Source organism: Canis aureus, unplaced genomic scaffold (assembly GCF_053574225.1).
Source record: "Canis aureus isolate CA01 unplaced genomic scaffold, VMU_Caureus_v.1.0 ptg000216l_RagTag, whole genome shotgun sequence".
Classification (NCBI taxonomy): domain Eukaryota; kingdom Metazoa; phylum Chordata; class Mammalia; order Carnivora; family Canidae; genus Canis; species Canis aureus.
The window spans coordinates 63,652-87,382 of NW_027554486.1; the positions used below are offsets into that span (position 1 = coordinate 63,652).

A 23,731-nucleotide genomic window follows, 5' to 3' on the forward strand; every position below is an offset into this window, starting at 1 on the left:
GTATTCCGTGTCGGCTGTCTCTTACCTCGGTCTACTTATGTTTTCAGTAGCATGGCTAATGTTCATTATAAAAATCTTGATCTTATCTCTGAAAGTCTGCAATAAATGTAAACTTTCAAGTGTTTGACAGTGGCACGATACGCCAGGCTGGAAAGCTCATTTGACTAATAGGTCGTTGGCCTACTCTTAATTCAGCCTTTTGTCCATCCAGCTGCGTGACCTTGTGTGCATTCCTTTAAATCTCTGTCTGTCGTCTGTACACGCGTGGGATTCCGAGGGAGCTGGAGCTGGGGTCGCAGCCCCTGAGTTCCCTGTGTTCCACAGCAGCTGTACTTGCTTGAACAAACCTCCTTGACTCTCCGAGCCTGGTTTCGTGGTCTGAACCCCTGATGTGATCAGATGTAGACTATCGTGAGGATCAATTGAGGCAATAAATGGAAAGCCCTGTGAGGGGCTTGTGGTGAGGAAAGCTCTGTGTAGGCTTATTAATCTCTAGTACCTGACTTTGAACAACACCATTACTTCCTGATGAAGTACTTCATCAGTACTTCCTAATGGCCAACCTGATGGCCGATGCAGCGTCGGCCAAGTTATTTAACCTCTTACGCTCCATTCACTCAACTACAAATATGGAAAATTACTCTTTCTTCCAGAATTCTCCTAAGGAGTGAACTACATGAGGTTAAGTATGTAACATGTCACAGCAGAGTGATGTCAGGTCTTCCTGTCCTGTCACTGGGTATCACCTCTGCCTCGTGCATTTTCATCTAGTGAAAGCTTCCTGAGGCCCAGCCTCATTTTAAGTCCTGGGAGAGAGTGATGAGCAAGACAAGGACTCTGTATTTCTGGAGATGACTTCCTTGTGGGGTCTCAGGAAATAGAGGAGTGAGCCAATCAGTAATTTCAGAAAGCAGTGGGTACTATGGAGGAATGATGTTGGGTGACAGGCAAGGAAGTGACGAGGGGTGGGGGGGAGTCATGGCAGAGGTTAGCATTGCAGATAGATCTGTTGCAGAAGGCAGCCCCAGAGGGTTTTGTAAAGACTTTTCTTTGAGATAGTTGTAGACTCCCATGCAGTTGTAAGAAATGACACAAAATATTACCATGCAGAGTACCATAATACACACATAACCAAACTAAAAGTCCGAGCATTCTTTCTGAGGCATTTAGAGTAGAATCTTGAATTATGAGAGGGGTTATGTCAAAGAGCATTCCAGGTGGAGGGAATACAGAGGTGCCAATTCTGAAGTGGGAAGACATTGGGACGTTGGCTTCACTGAGCAGGGCCACTGTGGCTGTGACCCTTGCATGAGGGAACGAGGGCTTTATGAAAGGTTGAGCAGCCACTCTGTCTTGCAGGGCCATGACGGTGGTGGTGCGACACTTGTGTTCTTTGTGCAAGCAATCACACTAGTTGTGCTTCAGCAGAGTGCTCAAGATCTCCCTCCATAATTTGTCAAAACTATCACCCCCTCCCCATTTTTAAGTTGGACCTCAAACATTTTCATCTCAAGCATCAATAGTACAGGATGGGGTTTTCTACAAGTGTATGGGAAAAGTTGACCTTGTAAAAGTATTTTGTATCTCACTATTGAATATGTATCCAATAGAACGTTACTACCATGATAATTTGATGCTCACTATCATCCCTTTGAACTTTACCTGACTGAGCTCTCTCTTTTCACTGTCAGAACAATTATATTTGCTTTTCTTCTTGAACTCCTGTCTCTGTCATTTCCTCCATAGATTTTATTTTATGGGTTTTATAATGGGAAGATGTTTTAATAAGTATTCTGTCATTTTTCTGTGTGTATGTGTGTACATATACAGACTGGTATATATACACATGGAAGTAAGGTTTCTAAAGTTTTAGTGTCTTTGGCTACAGTATTCTAAGTGTGAAAATCGGTCAGAAAGAATTGTTATTATAAATAGTACTGATGCACAATTGATATAAACGGCAAAATTAATAGTATGATTGGTAATTTTTAAACATGAAATATAATGCCATTGGGATGCCTCTCTTAGCAAGATGGAGAGAGAGTTTATAAAATTTCAGTTCATGTACCCATGAATGAATACTATGACCAGGGTGATGTAAAGTCTGGTGGAAATTAATAGTAAACATAAATGATATGCTGTGGGGCTTCGAAATGACGTTTGAATGATTATTAGGTATGTTGTTTGTATATTATATATGTTTATAGTATGTCATTACAGTCGATGAATTACACTGTTTTAGAAGTTCATGTAATGTTAACAAGGGCATGCTAGGAATGAATAAGCAGGAAGGTGCTTACCTTCCTGATGAGGGGGTAGATATATGTCCTTAGTAAAAATTTATAGTACCCAATATTCTTTGTGTAAAAACTTAATGATACTGTTCCTCTAAGTTTGAATAAATGTTTAAGAAAAGATAGATCTTATGTTATATAATATTGAACATATATATGTGGTTTTTATATATATGTGTGTGTGTGTGTGTGTGTGTATATATATATATATATATATATATATATATATATCAGTTCTGAGAAATGATTCTTTTACTGACTTAAAATTGGTCTACTGGAAATTCATGTAGCATCTTTCACCTCTTCCTCCTTGAAATATCACAGAAAATACATAACTGAGACCGAGGCATGTGTGAGTGGGCGGGCTCTGGCTCCTGACTCAGCATTGTGACTTTGTAGATAGGGTGTGTGAATTATTTCCCAGGATTATTTTCTTCTTTTTTTTTAAAGCAAAACCTGAGGTAATTCCATGCTTAGAGACAGTATAGATCTTTCCCGTGAGCTTTCTGCCTCAGTGAGTTGAGTTTCCACTGTCTCCAGCCTTTCTTTCCTGTTCTCTTTGTGCGTGGCTCCCAGTCAGCTTGACGTCCTTCCCTGATGATCCTTCGGGATTGAGGAGGCAGGATCTATCAGCAGGAACCGCCACCCCTCTCACGATCCCATCGTCACTGTCCCTGAATTCAGGACAGATGAATTTAGGCTAGGTGGCGTGTGTCTGATGTCATTCTCTTTTTATGGAAATGAACGCAAAGAAGGAAAGACCGGATGTTCTGTCCCAGGCTTAGTGACGCCTTGACTTTAGAAAGGCTTTGCGGTTAACAGGGGATTCTGTGGTGTTCCAGTGCCTTTTACCACTCACTCTGGAGCACAGTACAGGAGGAGCAAGGAGGAGGCCTTCGTTCTGGTAAGTGACAGAAAAGCAGTGATGGGGTAGGATGTGGTGAAGGCGAAATGGCATCGGGTGCTACCTCAGGAGCTTCCGTCAGCTTTCAGGGACAGGAAGGACTAGCTGAGCCAGGGATCAGGAATCGACACCTATAAACCATCTGGACCTAACTGCTGTCTTTCAAAATTCTTCACGTGCCCTAAGAGTGTGTGGAGGTCATGGTCTGAGTCAGAAGGTTGTGGCAGACGGAACACACTGGAGCAGGGAGAGCGCTGAAAAGATCTGGTTCCAGGAAGAGATGATGGTGGTGTGGAACCAGGTGCTAAGAGTGGCCAGGCAGACGGTCAACCCTGAAGGCAGAGCCCACGGCACGGCCTGAAAGATGGATTGTGGGATGGGAGAGGGGGAGGGATCAGGAAAGAAGTGGGCTGAGTGCATGCGGGTACCTTTAAGTGATGTGGAGAAGACAGCTTTCGGGAACTGAGAGATGTTGGGTTGGCAATACTCTCAGATAGATGTCCAGGTGGAGGTGTGGACGGGGAAGGAAGCACTTGCAGAAGGAAAGACAGAGGCCAGGCCTGAAGGTACTCCTTCGAGAGGTGGGGTGGCCTGTAGCTGCCGCCTGCACCTCCAGCGGGTGTGGAGACGGGGTGCGGGGTAGAGGAGCAAGCCTTTGGCGGTCCTCCTGCTGCAGGTCAGGTGAAAAGGACAGAGGCCACAGTGGCATCCCAGAGGGCAGCTTGTCAGGGCAAATGGTGGACTGCAGACGTCTTAACTCTGAGTAACAAAGGGCTTCAAGGAGGGACTTCATATTCGTGTCCAGGATTATCTGTAACATCAAGACAGATTTAGGCTGTCACATTCGTAGCGAGTCTGAATTGGAGTTTGTTGAACTGGATGGTTTTGGGAGATTCCATCGTCTCCTGAGCCCCGATGTTCTGTAATGTCAGAACCACCTGTCCAGATGGTGCCTGGGCCGTGTCCCACGAGGTTTGGTCATTGGGACTTTTCTTTTACTGGTCTGAGGAACCCGAAAGTCTCTTTCCCTGTGTCCGTCCTCTCCTCTGTCCAGTCTGTCTGCAGGTCATTCGGATGGAGCAGGTTAATCAGGACCAGCCGCATTTACGTTTCCTCACGTGAGTTACTAGGGTGCGAGTGAATCTTGAACCCCCTGCAGTGTCCTGCTCTTGTGTATTGTGACGGGTTCGGTGCCTAGGTCCGATGGTTGAGGCCGTGCTATGTGACTTCAGGACTATTTCCCTTGGGTGGTCCCGGTAAGAGCTGTTTTTCCAGTCTCTTCCTGCCAACATATTCTTACATGTTTATGGCTTGGAGGTAGGTTAAAATAATGAAGCCTTTATTCCATGATTTATCCTCTACTTTTATGTATTTAAAAAATGCTAATTTCACGGTTGGTATTTTGCGCATCATGAACTTTCATAGTTACTCATTTGGGAATTTGAGAATTTTTGTATTTCAGTATATGGTTTTGTAGTTTTTTAATCCATTGCAATGTTGATGAAATTGTCATAGTTATTCTCTTGTTGTATAATTTAACTATTAAAAAAAGATTTATATTTTTTCTATTAGTGATTTCACCACTTGATATACTGAGTTGTCTTCTGAGAATTCATTAAGATTATGCAGTGAAACCCCATACGTGTTTTAAAATTCAATCGTATTGTATCATTATATCCATGGTTAAGCTGTTAGCAGAGTGAGAAAAAAAGTAAATAGTGTGATTTGATCAAATGCCGTGTTTCCATCGCTCTCGCTCACTGCGTCAAGCAAGCATGGTTCACGGTTTTCCTGTTTACTTGTCACTTTAACTTTGTTACACCGCTCTATTCTCTGTCCCCTGCAACTTTGAGTTGGCCCCCATCCCCTTTATTTTCTGCTCCTTAATCTTTGCATATTACAACTCTTACATCATTCCACTAATGCTCATGCCTCCTTCTCTTTGGATGAAGCACTGTGGTAGCAAACTGCGAGCATCACCATTGTTTCAGACAGCTCTGGGCTTGTGTCTTTGTTCTGTGACGTGGGAATTGTGAGGCCTTTGGCAAGAAGCTTAGAGTTTCTATGTGTAAAAGGAAGTAATCATATTTAGTTCAGAAAGCTGTGAAATTTAAATAACATGTTGTAAATTTTTGAATACTTAGCAAACTACTCAATACGTTACCTAAAAGGTTTTTTTAAAAATCTGATTCAAATATACTCTTTTCCTCCAGTCTCCCTCCAAACCTCAAATGGCCAGAACTTGATTTTCCCCTATTGTGTTTCTACACAACCTATTGTTCTTTTGAAGGGGGTGTCTCTTCCCAACCCCCATCCCCAGCCACAGCTGCTTTTAGGATTTCCTTTTTGTTTTTGTTTTTCTGTATTTTGATGATCACGTGACCTGTGTGTGATGCGTGCCTGTGTGTATATGTGCACGCGTGTGCTGTGTGTGCCTGTAAGCGCACATGTGTTTTCATTCTGCCTCTTGAATGTGGGAATTGGTGTCTTTCTGCAGTTTGGGATCCTTGGCTGTTCTCTCTCTGGATATTGCTTCTATCTCTGTCCCTCTTTTCCTGGGACCTCAAGTTCAAGTATGATGGGCCTTTTGCTGTGGACCGTGTGTCTTCTGTTCTTTTCATTGCTTCTTCTGCTTGCTCTCCAGTTTTGGTATTGTCTGTTTGCTCTATCTCAGAACTCACCAATCTTGTCCTTTCCTATGCCATCCGAGTTTTCTGTTAAGCCATCGATGAATGCTTGGTGAAAGATAGTTTATTTTATAGGTCTAGAATATCCATGTGATTTCTTCATATGCATTACACTTTTCTCATTCAGTTCTCCATTTGTTGCATCCACTTCTGTCCATCCTGTTACCTGTTTTTCTTACCAGCATGATCTTACTTACTTCACGGTCTTTGCTTATTTTTATTCTGAATTATTGGTTGCATTTTCCTTCCCGTGTATGTTTCTGGTAATTCTTTGGATGTGTGCATAACACAGTGAATGAAAGAACATCGAGGGCCAGATGGTTTATTTAGTTGGTCGATAGTCCCTTCTTCTCTTTGGTGCATTGAGCTGGCCTTCAGTGCCCCTGTAATTTTTCCCTGTTTTTCCCCTGTGGACACTCTGTGTTTTGATTGAGACCCACTAGTCAGAAGCAGGCTCTTTGTCCTCAGCACTGGAAGGCCTCACAAGCACTACGCTAGTCCTTTCAGGGATTTGGAGTGTCATACTTGGTCTTCTTCTGCCCCATGCAGCTTAGTCATCTGGAAGCTCCCACGTGGGTGGGTCTGTGTTTGTGGGAGACCCGTTCTCGCTAGCAGAGGCTCATCCCGTAGGTACTGCGAGGCCACGATAAGCTTCGCTCGGTCCCGTCCCCTTCACCTCCCACCTTCCCAAAGCACACGTCCTGTGGGAATGTCAGCCTTGCATTTGGGCCTCCTTGAGTTTCCAGTGTGTCACTGTATGGTGATGGTGTCCTCTTATCCCAGTGGAGCTGATGTCCTGAATCGGCAAGTGGCCTGGGGACAAAATGGTGCCCCATCATCAGCCTCCCCAGTGAAGCGCTCTCTGTCCTCTGCATGGATCCTTTACCTAGCTCTGGTCATCTGACAGCTTCCTGACTATCGCCAGGAGCACATCTTTTCTGGTTGTTGGGATCGAGGCTTTGGCTTGCACCATGTATGTATGTATGTATCTTCTCAGGAAGTGGAAGTCCCTGATTTAATAAAAAGCTTAGAAATTGTGATTTGTTAATACCTGAAAGATGGTGGTGAGCAAGTTCTTGGTAACTGATGATGCACATAGCGAGTGCCCCATTACTGCTTTTTTAATTGAATGCAGAGTTCTTTCTTCACTGTACACAAGAATGTGTGATTTTTTTCATTCTTTTTTTTTAGATTGTATTCAAATTCAAGTTGGTTAACATATAGTGTAGTATGAGACTGGGGTAGAATGTAGTGATTCATCAGTTGCATATAACATCTAGTGCTCATCACTTCACATGCCCTCCTTAATGCCCATCCCCCAGGTACCTGATCCACCACCCACCTCCCCTCCAGTGACTGTCACTTTGTTTCCTATGATTAAGCGTCTCTTATGGTTTGCCTCCTGCTCTGTTTTTATCTCATTGTATTTTTCCTTCTCTTCCCCATGCCCATCAGTTTCATTTCTTAAATTCCACATATGAGTGACCCAGAGGGCTGACACACCCAGCCAGAGAAACAGGGCGCCCGGGCCGCAGGGCAGCCCTGAGCCAGCAGGTATCCCCTGGACTTTACAGCAGCTGCTGTGGGAGGCTGAGGTCAGGGGTGCAGGGAGTCAGGAGGCGGGGCCGAGTCCTGGCACCTTCCCCACCAGAGGCCATCTCCCTACATGCAACAGCGGGCTTCCGCCAAACCTTACATGCAACATGTTCGCCAGATGCCCAACTGCCTGGGGGTTGAAATGGCAGGGATCCGGAGCACCCTGGGTGAAGGAGGACCCCAGAGCTGTGTGGGACCCCACCTGGCCACTCTCCCGCAGCCCTGTGGCTGCTTCTGCAGCAGAGCTCTTCACTGGGGACCCGCCAGCCTGAGGTCTCCTGTCCCAGGCCCCCCAGACCACCGGACAGCTGACAGGTGGCCCCCGGGGCTCCTATGCCTTTGAGCTCAAGCACGAGCTCCTGTTTGGCAGCCCCTCCATGGCACCTGCCAACCCAGACCCTCTGCAGGCCAGGCACATGGTGGAGGGCTCCTAGGCCCCTGCTGCGGGCTGCCAGGAGACCCCGCCCCAGGCCACAGGATGGCCCCGACCTGGGCAGCTTCCCAACCACCTGCCCTGCAGGAGAGCCTGCCCCAGACTGCCAGCCGCCCCAGCGCTATACCCACACCAGGACTCCTCCTCGGGGAGAAGCACCTGGGCTGTTGGGGATAAGATGGCAAATGACGCCAGGGGCCTACCCCCCGACCTGCAGAGCGTCTGCCAGTACCAGGCCTGTGCCACACGGATGGCAGAGGCAGGGAGGCCCCACTGGAGCAGCATGCGGGGTGGGCGGTCCAGCTCCAGCCTCAGGGTCATCCCTTCCTCTGTGGCCCTCACACCGTGTTTGCATCGAAACGTCCCCGAGTGCATCCGGCTCTGGCTACACAGCGTGGGAAGCAGCATGACAGAGAAGGCGGGAGGCCCGGCCTGGTTTTGTCCTCCATGCTAGCCAGATGGGAGACCACCCAGCCGGGACAGCCCCACCAGGCTGCTGTGCCTGCCGGGACAGGCGGGGTGACACTGACTCACCATGTGCCCCCCCAGCTTGGGCTCCAGTGTCCGTGGGCCTGGTCCCCTCAGGGCAAGGGGAACACACAAGGCCGTACCCATGTCTGGGCTCAGCGGCAGAGGGCAGGCCAGGGCAGCTGTCGGGCTGCACACAAGCTGACCTCTGGAGGCCAGCCAGCCCTCAAGAATCACATCCAGGAAAGGAACTAGGGGTGGGGGAAGTGGAGGTGGGCGGGGTTGGGGGTGACTGGGTGATGGGCACTGATGGGGGCACTTGATGGGGTGAGCACTGGGTGTTATTCTATATGTTGGCAAATTGAACACCAATAAAAAGTCAATTTACAAAGGAAAAAAAAAGGAACTGACACATGTTTCCTAACTGATGGGAAGGCTAAATCCCAATTAGATATTAGCAAAAATTAAAGACATAACATTTTTCCCATTGATGTTCCAAAATAAAAATAAAAAAGAATCACACCCAGGGAGAGCACCAGAGGCTTGAGCTGAGTGGGGAGCAGAGCCTGAAATGTCGGTGTTACCCCCCACACCCACCGAAGCTGGGACAGGTGCCAGCGGGAGGCCCACGGGAGCGCCACCCTGCCAGTGGGGCAGACCCGGGTGGCTGTGGGTCTGTCCTCAGGTGGGCAGTCCTGGGCACACTCCTCTCCGCACCGCAACTGCCACCTCCCGGACACTTCCTTTCTACGTAGAACATGGAGACTGTTCTCCCTCCCACACGTTTTGGGGCAAACTGTTGAAAGATGGGGCCTTTCCTCCCTGGCAGATAATCTCTGGTCCTGGGCACTTGTGCGCTAATGCCACCACGCCTCCTCCATTCACTTGAGAAGCGTCGCTAGAGCCTGACCACAAGCACGGTCCCCGGGACTAGGGTGCGGCCAACGTGCTGTGCCCTGGAGGGTGCAGGCAGATGGGTGAGCCCAGCACCGCAGGGCGAGACTCGCTCCATGGGGTGTGGAGGTGTGTCCTCTGGCTGAAGCTTCGGGATCCTGTGCTCACTTCAGCTTTTCAGAACCTGCTGGAAACCCATGTCAGCTCTGCAACCACAATTCTTTTTTCTTGAAAGCTCATCAGATTTCTGAAAACCACAGGTTAGAGCAGACACAGTTCAGAAGACACTGAGGAATCCCCTACTTTGGCATCTGCTTTGTCCGTGAGTCAGGGACCTCATGGCTGGAGTTCCGGAAAAGCACACATGCAGAGAAGAGTCTCAGAAGCAAGAGACACACACAGATGCTTAAGTGCTTAAATACAGATTTACTGCAAACCAACACTGGAGAGGGGACTTCGTGGGTGGGCACTGGTCTCCGCGGACCTCAGCTGATGGAGCTCACTGGCCAATCTGTGGCAGCCGCGTCTGGAGAGAGAAAACACACAGGCTGCACTGGCTCCAGGGCCCAGGCCAGCAGCAATGGGCAGAGGACACCCACGAGGACGGCCTGCCATCGGCCGCATGGCCCAGTGCCCCAGCCCGCCACTCTGACGCTGGTGAGCTGCTGCCACGGCAGGCGGAGTGGGCCAAAACACAACACTGAAAACGACATCAGAGAAGATGACGGACCATGGAGTCCATGGCTCCCCAGTCTCCCGAGTAGCTGGGGTACGGTGCATGCCCCACCTCGTCACACCAGGAGACCCCGACGAGACCATCGAGACCGGTTCTCACACACGTGCATGCCATGAGAGCCCTGGGACATGGGACAGGTGTGCAAATCCTGGGGACCCTGAGGATGGGTCTCAGCAGCTCCAGCAACAGGCTCCGGCCCAACTATGGGGGCAGATCTCTGGGCCCCCTTGGCGACGCTCCTCCCAGCCATCTGGTGTCTGCACCTCCTTCGACCGCACGAGAGCTACCCAATGCTTCCCAGGGGCTGCTTCGGACATATTCGGGCATCCCCACCCATTTCTGGCCACCTCGAGCCACAAACCTGCCCCCACACGACTGACGAGTCAGCTCCCACCTACTCAAGCCATTTGAAGGGGGCCATCGCCTAGAAAGGAGTCCTCCTCAGCCTCCAGGACAGCCACCAAGGGAAGGTCCCAGGAAACCTGCCAGCTGACAGCCCCACAGAGCAGCGGGCATGCGGCCTGCGGGCCTGGGGTGGCTCAGGCCCCACAGGCAGAGGAGAGGCAGGAGGAAAGGCTGTGGCTGTGTCTCCTGAGGGCACCTGGTCAGCTCCCCAACAAGGACCAGGCCCCACAGAGGACGTGGGAGGACAGTTCCTGCTGCGTCTGTGGCCTACTCGGGAAGGTGTCCCCACATCCAGCAGCGCCGACCAAGAGCCCCAGTCTGGTCTTCCCGACAGGGCCTTGCAGCTGGCAGACGCACACACACACCAAGCGAGAGCACAAGCGCGGGTGTGCAAGAGAGATGAAGCCGAGCCCCCCCCCCCCCCGCCCTCCTCAGAAGCAGCCGGCCCAGAACCCGCTCCCCGGGCCCAGCACAAGGAAAGGAAGCGGAGCCCACGCAGTAGCAGCAGGAGGAGAGCGGGTGGCCGGTGTCCCGCTCCCCCCACGCTGCTCCCAACACTGTGGAGATGCAGGGCCAGGCACTGTGGGTTCACCCTTTTTTTTAAATTTATTTATGATAGTCACAGAGAGAGAGAGAGGCAGAGACACAAGCAGAGGGAGAAGCAGGCTCCATGCGTCAGGAGCCCGATGTGGGACTCGATCCCGGGTCTCCAGGGTTGCGCCCTGGACCAAAGGCAGGCGCCAAACTGCTGTGCCGCCCAGGGATCCCTCACCCTTTTTTTTTTAAGATTTTGTTTATTGGAGTTCAGTTTGCTGCCATGTACCATAACACCCAGTGCTCATCCCACCAAGTGCCCTCCTCAGTTCCAATCACCCAGTCACCCCAACCCCCCACCCACTTCCCCTTCCACTACCCTTTGTTCATTTCCCAGAGTTAGGTGTCTCTCATGTTTTGTCACCCTCACCGATATTTTCACTCATTTTCTCTCCTTTCTCTTTATTTCCTGTCACTAATTTTTATATTCCCCAAATGAATGAGACCATATGATGTTTGTCCTTCTCCCATTGACTTATTTCATTCAACATAATACCCTCTAGGTCCCTCCACGTCGAAGCAAATAGTGGGTATTTGTCATTTCTATTGGCTGAGTAATACTCCATTACATAGGTAGAACACATCTTCTTTATCCATTCATCTGTCGATGGGCACCGAGGCTCCTTCCACAGTGTGGCTATTGTGGACATTGCCGCTATAATGATCGGGGTGCAGGTGTCCTGGCGTTTCACTGCATCCGTATCTTTGGAGTAAATCCCCAGCAGTGGAATTGCTGGGTCGCAGGGCAGCTCTATTTTGAACTCTTTGAGGAAGCTCCACACAGTTTTCCAGAGTGGCTGCACCAGGTCACACTCCCACCCACAGTGCAGGAGGGTTCCCCTTTCTCCACATCGTCTCCAACATTTGTTGTTTCATGTCTTCTTAATGTTCACCATTCTCACTGGTGTGAGGTGGGATCTCATTGTGCTTTTGAGTTGTGTTTCCCTGATGGCCAGTGATGCGGAACATTGTCTCATGTGCGTGTTGGCCATGTCTATGTCTTCCTCTGTGACATTTCCGTTCAGGTCTTTTGCCCATTTCATGATTGGATTGGTTTCTTTGCTGTAGAGTTGAATAAGTTCTTTAGAGATCTTGGACACTGGCCCTTTATCTGATGGGTCATTTACAAATATCTTCTCCCATTCTGTGGGTTGTCTTTTAGTTTTGTTGAGCGTTTCTTTTGCTGTGCAGAAGCTTCTCATCTTGATGAAGTCCCAGTGATTCATTTTGGCTCTTGTTTCCCTGGCCTTCATGGATGTATCTTGCAAGAAGTTGCTCTGGCCAAGTTCAAGAAGGGTGCTGCCTGTGTTCTCCTCTAGGATTTTGATGGCTTCCTGTCTCACATTTAGATCTTTCATCCACTTTGAGTTTCTCTTTGTGTACGGTGGTGTGAGAGAATGGTCCAGTTTCATTCCTCTGTGTGTGGCTGTCCAATGTTCCCAGCAGCATTTATTGAAGAGACTTTGTTCCAGTGGATGGTGTTTCCTGCTTTGTCGAATATTAGCTGACCATAGAGTTGAGGGTCCACTTCTGGATTCTCTGTTCTGTTCCATTGATCTCTGTGTCTGTTTTTGTGCCAGGACCACACTGTCTTGATGACCACAGCTTTGTAGTACAACTTGACATCCAGCATTGTGATGCCCCGGCTCTGGTTTTCTTTTTTAATATTCCCCTGGCTACTTGGGGTCTTTTCTGATTCCACACTAATCTTCAGATGATTTGTTCCAACTCTCTGAAGAAAGTCCATGGTATTTTGATAGGGATTGCGTTCAATGTGTAAATTGCCCTGGGTCACGTTGACATTTTCCCAATAAATGAATTCTTCAAATCCATGAGTATGGAATAGTTTTCCATCTCTTTGTGTCCTCCTCAATTTCTTTCAGACGTGTTCTGTAGTTTTTCGAGTAGGGATCCTTTACCTATTTGGTTAGGTGTATTCCTAGGTATCTCATCCTTTTGGGTGCAATTGTCAATGGGAATGACTCCTTAATTACTCTTTCTTCAGTCTCATTGTTAGTGTATAGACATGCCACTGATTTCTGGGCATTGATTTGGTATCCTGCCACGCCGCTGAATTTCCTGTATGAGTTCTAGCAATCTTGGGGTGGAGTCTTTTGGGTTTTCTAGGTACAATATCATGTCATCTGCAATGAGGGAGAGTTTGACCTCTTCTTTGCCAATTTGAATGCCTATTATTTCTTTTTGCTGCCCAATTGATGAAGCTAGGACTTCTAGTACTATGTTGAGTAGCCATGGTGAGAGTGTACGTCCCTGTCGTATTCCTGATCTTAGTGGAAAGGCTCCCAGTGTTTCCCCATTGGGAATGATATTTGCTATGGGCTTTTCGTAGTTGGCTTTGAAGATGTTGAGGAATGTTCCATCTATCACTACAGTCTCAAGAGTTTTGATCAGGAATGGATGCTGTATTTTGTCAAATGCTTTCTCTGCATCTATTGAGAGGATCATCTGGTTCTTGTTTCTTCTCTTGTTGATGTGATCCATCCCATTGACTGCTTTACGAGTGTTGAACCAGCCTTGCATCCTGGGGATAAATCCCACTTGGTCATGGCCAGTAATCTTCTTAATGTATTGTTGGATCCTGTTGGCTCATATCTTGTTGAGAATGTTTGCATCCATGTTCATCGGGGATATAGGTCTATAATTCTCCTTTTTGGTGGGGTCTTTGGTTTTGGAATTAAGGTGATGCTAGCCTCATAGAATGAGTTTCGAAGTATGAATGGACCTAAAGTACCACGATGTATAATTTAAAAGCAACAGAGTCAATTTTTACAAAGTTAACTTATCCTTTATTACAAATAAAATTTATGAAGCAATTATAGAGGTTTACAAAAAACACAAAATACAGAAACAGCACAATGAAAGGGGAGGGGAAGGCTTCAATTGTGCTGCAGCCATCACAAGCTGCTGCTCGGGGGCCAAGGCTGGTGGCTCCACTGAGGCAGGTGGCAGTCCGGCCCTTCGATGAACTCGAGAGCCGGCACCGGGACATGCTCCTCCTTCTGGGGTGGCCAAGAAGCAGGTGGCTCCTCCAGGTCGGGACAGTGAATCAAAGGTATGACCCCCAGGTACTTTGGCTTGACCTCAGCAGCTGGCATCTCAGCCCAGGCTTAGCTTTCAGCACCAGCAGCTGGGACCGGCTCGATCACCTCAGGCCCAGGAGCTTCAGCAGGCCCCACAGTCAGCCTCGGGGCGGGGCTCTTGCCACGATGGTTCAGGGTGTTGCTCGGGGTCCGAAGCCGGTTGCTCCCCTGAGTGAGGTGGCTGCTCCAGCACATCAATGACCTCGATAGCTGGTGGTGGGGCCCGTTCGGCTTCCAGGGCTCCCAAGGGTGCAGGTGGCTCTTCCAGGTCGGGACAGGGATTCAGAGATCTGACCACCACATACCTTGGCCTGAACACAGCAGCTGGCATCACGGTTTGGGCCAAGCCCTCAGCTCCAGCAGCTGGGACCAGCTCCATCACCTCAGACCCTGAAGGTGCAGCAGCCCCCACAGTCAGGGCTCAGGCGGGCTCTTGGGGTGGTTCAGGGTGTTGCTCGGGGTCTGAAGCCGGTTGCTCCACTGAGTGAGGCGGCTGCTCCGGCACATCGATGAGCTCGATAGCCGGTGGTGGGGCCCATTTGGCCTCCAGGTCTCCTAGGGTTGCAGGTAGCTCTTCCAGGTCAGGACAGTGATTCAGAGGTCCGACCACGTATCTTGGCTTGAACACAGCAGCTGGCATCATGGCTTGGGCCAAGCTCTCAGCTCCAGCAGCTGGGACCAGCTCCATCCCCTCAGACCCTAAAGGTGCAGCAGGCCCCACCGTAGGAGCTCAGGCGTGCTCCTGGGGTGGTTCAGGGTGTTGCTCAGGGTCCAAAGACAGAGTATCATCTCCAAGAAGACAAAGTATCATCACCAGGATGGACTTTCCACGTCCCTCTCAAATCAAGGACACTCTTCCCACCGCTCAATGTGTGTGAGTGCAAGAGCCCTGGGAGGTCTCCCCAGACTGCAGCCCATGGGGATGGGGTGTGAGCCTACCCACTGCTCCGGCCCAGCAACACGGAGGCTTGATCTGTGTGACCCACCCTGTCCCCAACTCGGCCACCCCAGTCCTCCTCACCTCCACCCACAAACTCCGCTTGATGGAGATTTATGAAACGCCAAAGGTAACACACGGCACGCCAGTCGAGCACTGAGCCTGGCAAGTACTGCCCCGTGAAGTTCAGCAGCTTTGTCAGGGCAGGAAATTCTGGGAGATCGTGGAAGTCCTCCTCATAGTAGTCCAGCCAGATGGTCAGGAAGGAGGACATGGTGCTGGGGAGGGACAGGTGGGCAGAGGCGTCAGAAGACAGAGCTCCCTCACGCAGAGGTGTCCCGGGGAAGCCCTGCAGGAACCGGGGCCCTCGGCCTCCCATGCAGGGCTGTCGGAGGCCAGTGCTGCTCCTTGTCCACCTGTCACCTGGCGGTCCAGTCTGCCACAGCCCTGCTCGCTGAGGAGGGGCTGGCACAAAGCCTCTGTGCATGGGAGCCCATGACCAGCAGTGTGACCATCACTGTTTTTCCTGGGGAAACTTCCCTCCCGTGGGTCTGCCCTGCCTCACTCATGAGGGGCCCCCAAGGGGTGTCCTTCCACTGACTCTAATCTCCCACGGGGCGGGGGCCGTCTGGTCCGTGAGCCCTCACTGGCTCTCCTGAGCACCTGCCGTGCACCCGGGTCCAGGTGCCACCAGATTGGTGAGTGCGATGCTCCCCACACCCTCTGCTCTGGGTCCCAGGTGTGGGGCAGACAGAGGGTTGGGGGGATGGGCATGGAGGAGGTCACCCTTTGGTGTCCCAGTGCTCTCCCACAAAGCCGACACCCCACCCACGGCTCTCCTTTGCTCTTTTCCTGAAGGGGCCTTAGACCCTTACCCTGTCACAGGAATTGCAGACGTGTGGGGTGAAGGGTCGAGCAGCCCCTCCAACCCACAGCCCCCTCGCGGCCCTCCTGGAGAGGGAAGGCTCCCCTGCATGGTCCAGAGCTCACTCACATTTCCCACTGGTCCAGGATTCCTTCGTTCTTGCAGGAAGCTACGATGTATCGATATCTAGAGGAGGGCAGGGGGCATCACATGAATCGTCCTGTGGACCCGATCTCTCCTCATAGCTGCTGTCACCTCTGAACCCCAACTAGTCCAGAACCCTGGGGGGCCGTCAGCTCTGTGCCTGTGGCCACGGGCAGCTCCTGGAGAAGCACCTGCACCTGCTGGCACTTCCTGAATGCTTGAGGAATGAAAGGGCTCCGGCCAGGCCCATGGCTGATATCCGAGTGGGCCTGGGCGCCCAGGTGTCCCCAGGGACCCCTACTCCGAATGCCCCAGGATATAGACCCCAGATGGACTCAAAACTCCCTTTCAATGGCAAAACAGGCCAGCTCAAGACCCTGGTGACGGTGAGGAGGCGGCACAGGCTTTGTCATGGGGAGAGAAGACGACTGATGAGCACAAGCACAGCCCCTCTAGCCGACCTGCCACAGGCCCGGCACCGGGGGCTGCCCTACAGGACCCGACTAGGCCCTGTGTGACTCTCCTCCAGTCAGAGGAGCAGCCCAAGGGGCCGGGAAGTTAAGCAACATTCCCCAAGACTCCCAACCAGTAGGTGGCCCATCCCACTGGGCTGTGGAGGGTCAGAGTGCTCACTTTGCAAACAGCAGGTCCAGCACCTCTTCAGGGGTGCCATATTCCACCAAATAGTTAAGGAATTCAAATATGGACAGGTTATCAAAGCGCAGCAAGGCGGGCACCAGTTCTTCTACCTGCCGCTCCAGCAGCTCCCTCCGGCTGGGGGTGGTTGGGCAGATCCGATTCTTCCTCAGGGCTGAGGCCCTTTCAGCCTGAGGTGGGACAGAGGGGATGTGCAGCCTGCACTGTAGCCTCCAGGAGACCTGGGAGTTGGAGCGCAGACCACAGCCCGAGCTCTCAGTGGCTGCAGGGGGCGGGGGGGGGGCAGGAATGCCCACAGCAGGGACACGGGGCTTGACGCCTGCGGCTCAGTCACTTAGCATCTGACTCTCAGTTGTGGCTCAGGTCATGGTCTCAGCATCCTGAGATCCCACCCCTGGCAGGCTCTGCGCTTGGGGCAGAGTGTGCTTGAGGAGCCTGTGTCTCCCTCTTCTGCTTCCTGCTGTCTGTCTCTTAAACTGACAGACTATCCAATAAAGAAATAGTTTTAGAGGATAAATTTTCAAAAAAATTTGGATCAATACAAGGATCTCAAATGGGAGGGGTCAGTATCCCAGGGCCGCTTGTCAGCTGAGTTTTGACAGCACCTCCCTGCATTAACGGCTTCACCCCTTGAATTTGACCACACGCCCCTCTCTCGAGGTGCCAACCCGGAGACCTTTCCTTGGGTGGCCCAGGGTGTGAGGGCTGCAGGATGTTCAGCACCGCCCTGTGATTTGGCAACAGAAGGGAATCGCATCGAAGTCCTGCATCAGTGAAGGGCTCAGTGGCTGTGGGAACCAACTGGCCTTCTGACATGTTGTGCAGCACACGAGGCCCCTGTGCCCGACCCCGGGAGCGGGGGCAGGGATGCGCTCCTTCAAAACCTAACTGCAGAGCGATAGACATAGTACAGTGAGCCCCGTGTCCCTTTGGGGAAAAGTCTCCCAACTCACCAGGACCATGCTCAAGCCTTGGAGAAGGTGGGGAAGGACGTCAGGCCAATGGGGCCTCCTGGGAGCACCAGTTAGGAGAAAGCATAGCACAGTGCAAACTACTGGAGACCGCATGCGATGAGACATGGTGTGTCTCTTCTTAAAAAGTTTTTATGGGCAGCCCGGGTGGGTCAGTGGTTTAGCACTGCCTTCAGCCCAGGGCGTGATCCTGGGGACCCAGGATCCAGTCTGACATCAGGCTCCCTGCATGGAGCCTGCTTCTCCCTCTGCTTGTGTCTCTGCCTCTCTCTCTTTGTCTCTCGTGAATAAATAAATAAAATATTTAAAAGAAAGCATTATAAAAAAAGTTTTTATTATTTATTCATGAGAGACACACACACACAGGTGGGGGGGCAGACACACAGACAGAGGTAGAAGCAGTCCCCATTCAGAGAGCCCGAGGCAGAACTCGATCCTGGGTCTCCAGGATCAGGGCCTGGGCGGAAGGCAGGCTCTAAACCACTGGGCGACCAGGCATCCCCTGAAGGCTCTATTCTGATATTCCTACAAATCTGTGCACAGGGACTCTGCATCTGGCCCAGGCAGGGGCAGGGCCATGGGGGCAAGTTTGGGGAGGAGGGGAATCCAGACTCCTGTAGCAGCAGGAGTCTAGGGGGGAGCCGAGGGGAGCAGCAGGCTGGCTTCTGGGACCTGGGGCCCTTCCTGCTGCATCGGGGCCCTGGGTGTCGGGTGGCCCCAGCCCCTGCACTCACCTTGAACCCTTGCAGGTCTCCGTTAGCTGTGCTGGGCTCCTTCCTGATCACCACCGGGGTGTGGGGGATGTCCTCTTCCTCCCGCCTCCGCCGCCACCCCTTGTCCCATGTGGAGCTCTGTAAAGACCGTGTGCGGCAGCCAGGCAGGAGGCCTCAGCGCCCGGTGTGGCCGCCTCGGCTGGGCCGCACACCCAGCTGACTCCATTGCAGACACACACACCACAGCACAGTTGGCACACACCTCCCCCAAGGAGAGCAAAGGGATGCGGCTGCAGGGCCTTGGGTTAACTCCGGGTCATGTAAGAGGCACCTCAGGAATCCTGTTTCCACCCTGCCCACCGTGACATCAGGGTGACCCTGAAGGGGTCACCGGGGAACCTGCTGCCCTGCAAGGTCCTCCAGCCTGGATGCGACCTGCCCACACATCCCTGGTTCCCTGAAACTGAAGAGGAGGGGATGGGGCTGCCCAGGATGGCTGGCACAGGTGGCCTGGCCTGGCCTGCTCTGTATTACCCTACAGCGCCTCCTGAAAAGCTCCCTGAGGCGTTGGGTTTGACGGTGGCACCAGCGTCTCCAGCATTCGAAGCAGCCGCATCCCTGGGGTTCCTGGTGTTGCTCAAAACTGGGAAAGCCATCAGGGAACATCTTTCAGTAGCAGAAGTCTCCTGAAAGTGAGCCTGAGGTGGGGCTGCACTAGAATGTGGGGGCCCGGGTACAGGGGTTCCAAGTTCTGTTGGCCTCTGTTGTGAAAGAAGTGACCTCACTGCCTGGGACCCCCTCCCTGAGTCCACTCCTGGAGGGAGCTTCAGGAGCAGCGCTCGGGGCTGCCAACGGCCCCCCCCCCTCCCTGCAGGCAATGGCCTGTGTGCACACAGTGACACAACCGCACCCCTGTCTACAGGCCCCAGGGCAAGACTATGTGCAGCCAGGGCCCCAGCCTGGAAACACACCTGGGTTCAGACACAACTTTCCATTCTTCCCTGGTTTTCACCCCGGAGAAGCCGTTGTGCCTGTCGGGGATAGTCTGCCTCTTGCCTGTGGGATAGGGATTATCCTAGCAGGTGCTTCCTCCAGATGTCCCCACGCCACTGTGGCATCATATCTGTGACATTGGAGGTGGGTGTCACGTGCAGGCAATACCTCCCACCACATGTTCTTCCTTGGTGTGTACATGCGTCCAGGCCCACAAGGTCCCTGTGTGCACACACGTGGGCACCATTACCCTCATTCTGGAGGCCCAGAAGATGACAGTCCCACCGGGGCAGGGATGGGCAATAGCTTCCCACAATCCTAGGCTCCTGAATCCAAGGCAAACCCTACAGTAGGTGTGGGAGTCTTGGCCTAGAAGGTGTGAGGCTGTCCTTATCCTGAAACCCTGCCTGTCGTGTGTTACGGGCCATTCCGTCATTTCCACTGGGTGAGCTGTGGACAGCGGTGCACCCAGTGGGTCACCCGACCTGGGCTCTTCCTCAGACTGGAACGTGCTGGAATGCCTCCTGTCTGGGCTGTCAATGCCCACCCCCACCCCATCACATCCCCATGACTGTAGCCAGTTCCATCCACACAACCTTTTCTCAGCCCCCTGACAAAGGGGAGGGGCAGCCTTGGCCCCCAATGGAGGACACAGAGCTGGCTTCATGCCCCCTTCTGCCTCCTTCCCAGGCTGTGATCCTGGCGAGGCAGTGGGTCTTCACCTCCTCCCCTCAGTGGCCCCCTGGAGCCCCAGCTGCTGCGTTTGTCAAAGCCCCACAGTTTGTCACAGCCTCACCTCCGGAGCTCAGGACCCGGGGAAGCACCAGGCTCTCTTTCTAGGGAGCAATTTGCTCTTTCCATTCCTGATATTTTTCCGTATTTTGTCCATCTTCCCCCCTGGAGCATGAGCTCCGAGAGGGAGGATCTGGTCTGTTTATCAGCTCGGGCACTATCTGTGCTCAGGGCTCAGCAGCTGAAGGAGAAGGTGGGAGGATCCATCCCACCACGGGCCAGCTCAGCGGTGGGAGCCTTATTGACTTGGGGCATTTTAAAATACTTGTGCTTTTCTTTTCTTTTTTTTTTTAAGGAAACTCTGTGCCCGATGTGGGACTCAAACTCAGGACCCCGAGATCAATAACCACACGCCCTTCAGACTGCTCCAGGCAGGCGTCCATTGGTCATTTAAAACTAGTAGACTGATAACTATTTCAGTTAATTTGGTGATCCACATTGCTGAATTACCAAGTGACTCCCCCAATGTCAGTACTGCGTCAGCACAGATTGCCCCACCTGACAGCACTGAGTGGCTGTTCAGATTGGAGACTGAACTCGTTCACGGGGTCTTTCAGGAGCCAGGGTGGCTCCTCCATGGGCCTCCTTCCTCCCTAGGAGGTCATGCACCTCTGCAGCCAGCAGCACAAGGGGAAGACAACAAACACAGGCATGAGGGAGGGGGTCTCCAGCCAGGTCTAGCAGGCCTGCATGTCCACCTTTATGCTCACTCTGTGTGTTATTTATTAGAAGTAGTATTCATTTTTAGGATTTTATTTATTTGTTTAAGAGAGAGAGAGCGAGCACGCATGATCAGTGGAGACAGGCAGAGGGAGAGGGAGAAGCAGGTGTCCTGCGAGCAGGGAGGCAGAAACCCAGGAATTCTGAATCATATCCCACAAAACAGAGAAAACACATCACCAGATCTGCTCCACAAAACAAACAAAAGGCATCTCCTCAAGCTGAATGAAAATTTTCTACTTGAAGTACAGACTGTATGAGTGAAATGAGAGCAAGATTTGTGTGTGTGTGTGTGTGTGAGAGAGAGAGAGAGTGAGTGTATATGTAAAGTAAATCCTTTTTTATATCAATGCTGTTTTGTATAAACTAAAGAAAGCAATGTCTCAGAGAATCTGCAATAACCAAATTGAAAGCTTCTTGAAAATATGTAACTGCTATTAATTAGCTTCATCTGTTTTGGATTTCAAACCATTAGCATTTGGCAAAGGAATAAAACAACATAGAAACTAGGATCTCCTATATGAGTAAAGAGTTCAGTGCAGAATTTTGAGGGTGAGTGTTTGCTGCTTCACCATTATGATCAAACGGAAACTTCATTCCTTCAGATAAAAAGGGCAGTGTTACCCCAGCAATGTTACAGACAGCAACTTTCTTCAACCCAGAGGAGGTAGGTTCTTCCTATTTTGGATGAAAGTTTAGCAAAACTTTCCAGAGTTACCCACTGAAGAAGCACAGCCTGACACATTTCTTTCATCTGGACACCGCAGAAGGCTGAAGTATTTACAGCAGATGGTATTCAGTGTAATGTTATCATACCATGGATTATCAAAATATCTCCTTTCATCACCTTTTGTTTGGAGTTCTTTTTTTTAAAAGATTTATTTGTTTATTTATTTATGAGAGAGAGAGAGAGAGAGAGGGGGGGCAGAGAAACAGGAGGAGGGAGAAGCAGGCTCCATGCCGGGAGCCTGACGTGGGACTCGATCCCAGGACTCCAGGATCACGCCCTGGGCCAAAGGCAGGCACTAAACTGCTGAGCCACCCAGGGATCCCCTTGTTTGGAGTTCTATCTGGAGTTTTATGTATTTGAAAAATCCAGGATGAATCCTCAGTTGTAGAAGAAAAATAGACTGTGCTCTAAGCTTATATGTGAAAATGCTCCGAGAAGGTTGGTTTGCTCTGACAAAATTCATAGAAGAGCAGTATAACCAGAACAATTCTGAGGTCTCAGGCTGCAGGACTTGAGAGGGGTCGTCACTGGGGAAAGGCAATGTTGATGTGCTGTGCGGTGCCAGAGGAGATAGCATGTGTGAGGGGGCTGGCAACAGGGCCTTTCTGAAAGAACACAGTGGTCATCAATTTCAGGTAAGGGCTCATATATGCCAGGCTCTGTGCTGCTTCATCTTTCTGACCTTTTCATCCTCATAACAACTCTATGAGATATGTCATGTTATCCACATTTTACAGATAAGAATATAGGGCCTTCGAGAATTGAAGTAAATGACCCAAGGTCACCAAGTGAGTGACAGGAACAGATGTCTTCTTGGGGCTATGCCCCACCATGGTCCACACTCAGTATCTACCCCATATGTCTGTTGACTGACTGGAATCTCAGAGGTCTTAACATCTCACATGTGTAAATGATTGGTTGATACGACCCCTCATCATCCACCAACCTCACAGATAAATCTAGATATTGTGTATATGTGTGTGTGTGTATTAATATTTATATTTATATTTATATATATTTCAAATTTCAGCTTTGCTGGTAGTACCTTACTGGGAACCTCTTGGAATACTAAATGGCTTGAATTATTTGTGTGAGAAAGGATCTTCCTACTATAGCAGGAGGATTCCAAAATGAAAAAAAAAAAGGCATGAAAGATCACCAAATACGTCTGATTTACAGATTCGGTCCCTATACTGTAATCTTCTCTTTGTTCCTGTTCTTTGCTTACAATAATCATCACTGCATTTTGACTGCACTTCAAGTAGGCTGCTTCTTCAGCCTCTGACTTCTCTGATTACTGGCTCTTGATCTTTTGCTTTTTTTAATTTATGTGCATTAGTCTTTATCCCTTTAAAATCCACCCCAAAATCTGCTAAGCATATACATCTGGAATTTCAAATCTCACCCTGCCCCCCTTCACACATGGACATTTCTTCCTTTCCCTCTTAACCTCATTCATCATACATTTTCTGTTTATAGCTCTGGGACACCTTGACTCTGACACACAAATCAGCTTTTTCCTGAGCTCTTACTAGAACTGTGTTTCTCATTTACTCTTGGGCAGTATCCATCCTTATCGACTGAAGTTAGGAGTTGAATTATCACCAAAATAAAAGAAAAAGAATGAAGAGATTTTTGTTATTACAGCAGAAATTATTTTTTAATCCACAACAGATGATTTATATTCATCAAAAATTTGTGCTGCTTTCAGCAAACAAGCTTACATATGAAGTCATCAGTTCTGTAAAAGGTGAGGAAGAAAACAACTAATTCAAAGAGAGCATTTTTCCCTCCTTTTTGGTATGCAATGTCAAAAACTTGAACAATTCGTATCAAATCAATTCAGTGGTAGAATGTGGTGTATTACATGAGCATGACTTGTAGTCAGGAGACTTTGGGTCTACTCCCACGATTTATTAGAGTAGCTGTGTGACCTTGGGATAAATTGCTTAAAACTATAATCTGAGTCATTTGTCTGTAAATTTAAGATGTTATTTAACTATGTGACCTTTAAAATTATGGACCTTCTGTGGAGAGTGAAACTTCCCTTAAGCCAGAGTCTTTAAAGGGGGGGCTAGAGTGCTCCCAGATCAATTT

General features: G+C 50.4%; 1 protein-coding gene across 1 annotated transcript; it reads right to left on the reverse strand.

Moving 5' to 3' along the window:
• Positions 1-9,682: 9,682 nt before the first annotated feature.
• On the reverse strand, positions 9,683-19,242 carry LOC144309860 (ral guanine nucleotide dissociation stimulator-like). Its single transcript, XM_077890857.1, has 6 exons — positions 18,934-19,242; positions 18,421-18,537; positions 16,692-16,885; positions 16,044-16,100; positions 15,134-15,327; positions 9,683-9,802 (listed from the first exon to the last, which is right to left on the reverse strand). Exons 1-6 carry the CDS (start codon positions 19,063-19,065, stop codon positions 9,762-9,764), a joined length of 735 nt encoding a protein of 244 aa, XP_077746983.1. The 5' UTR covers positions 19,066-19,242; the 3' UTR covers positions 9,683-9,761.
• Positions 19,243-23,731: the final 4,489 nt, after the last annotated feature.

Bases quoted from the DNA above. Each gene is read 5' to 3' on its own strand.
- LOC144309860 (XM_077890857.1), bottom strand. From the start codon at position 19,065: ATGTTCCCTGATGGCTTTCCCAGTTTTGAGCAACACCAGGAACCCCAG. The intron at 18,538-18,933 runs GTAATACAGAGC...CGGTCTTTACAG, and splicing joins TTTTCAGGAGGCGCTGTAGG to AGCTCCACATGGGACAAGGG. The intron at 9,803-15,133 runs GTGAGGAGGACT...TTCTCTCTCCAG, and splicing joins AGCGGAGTTTGTGGGTGGAG to ACGCGGCTGCCACAGATTGG.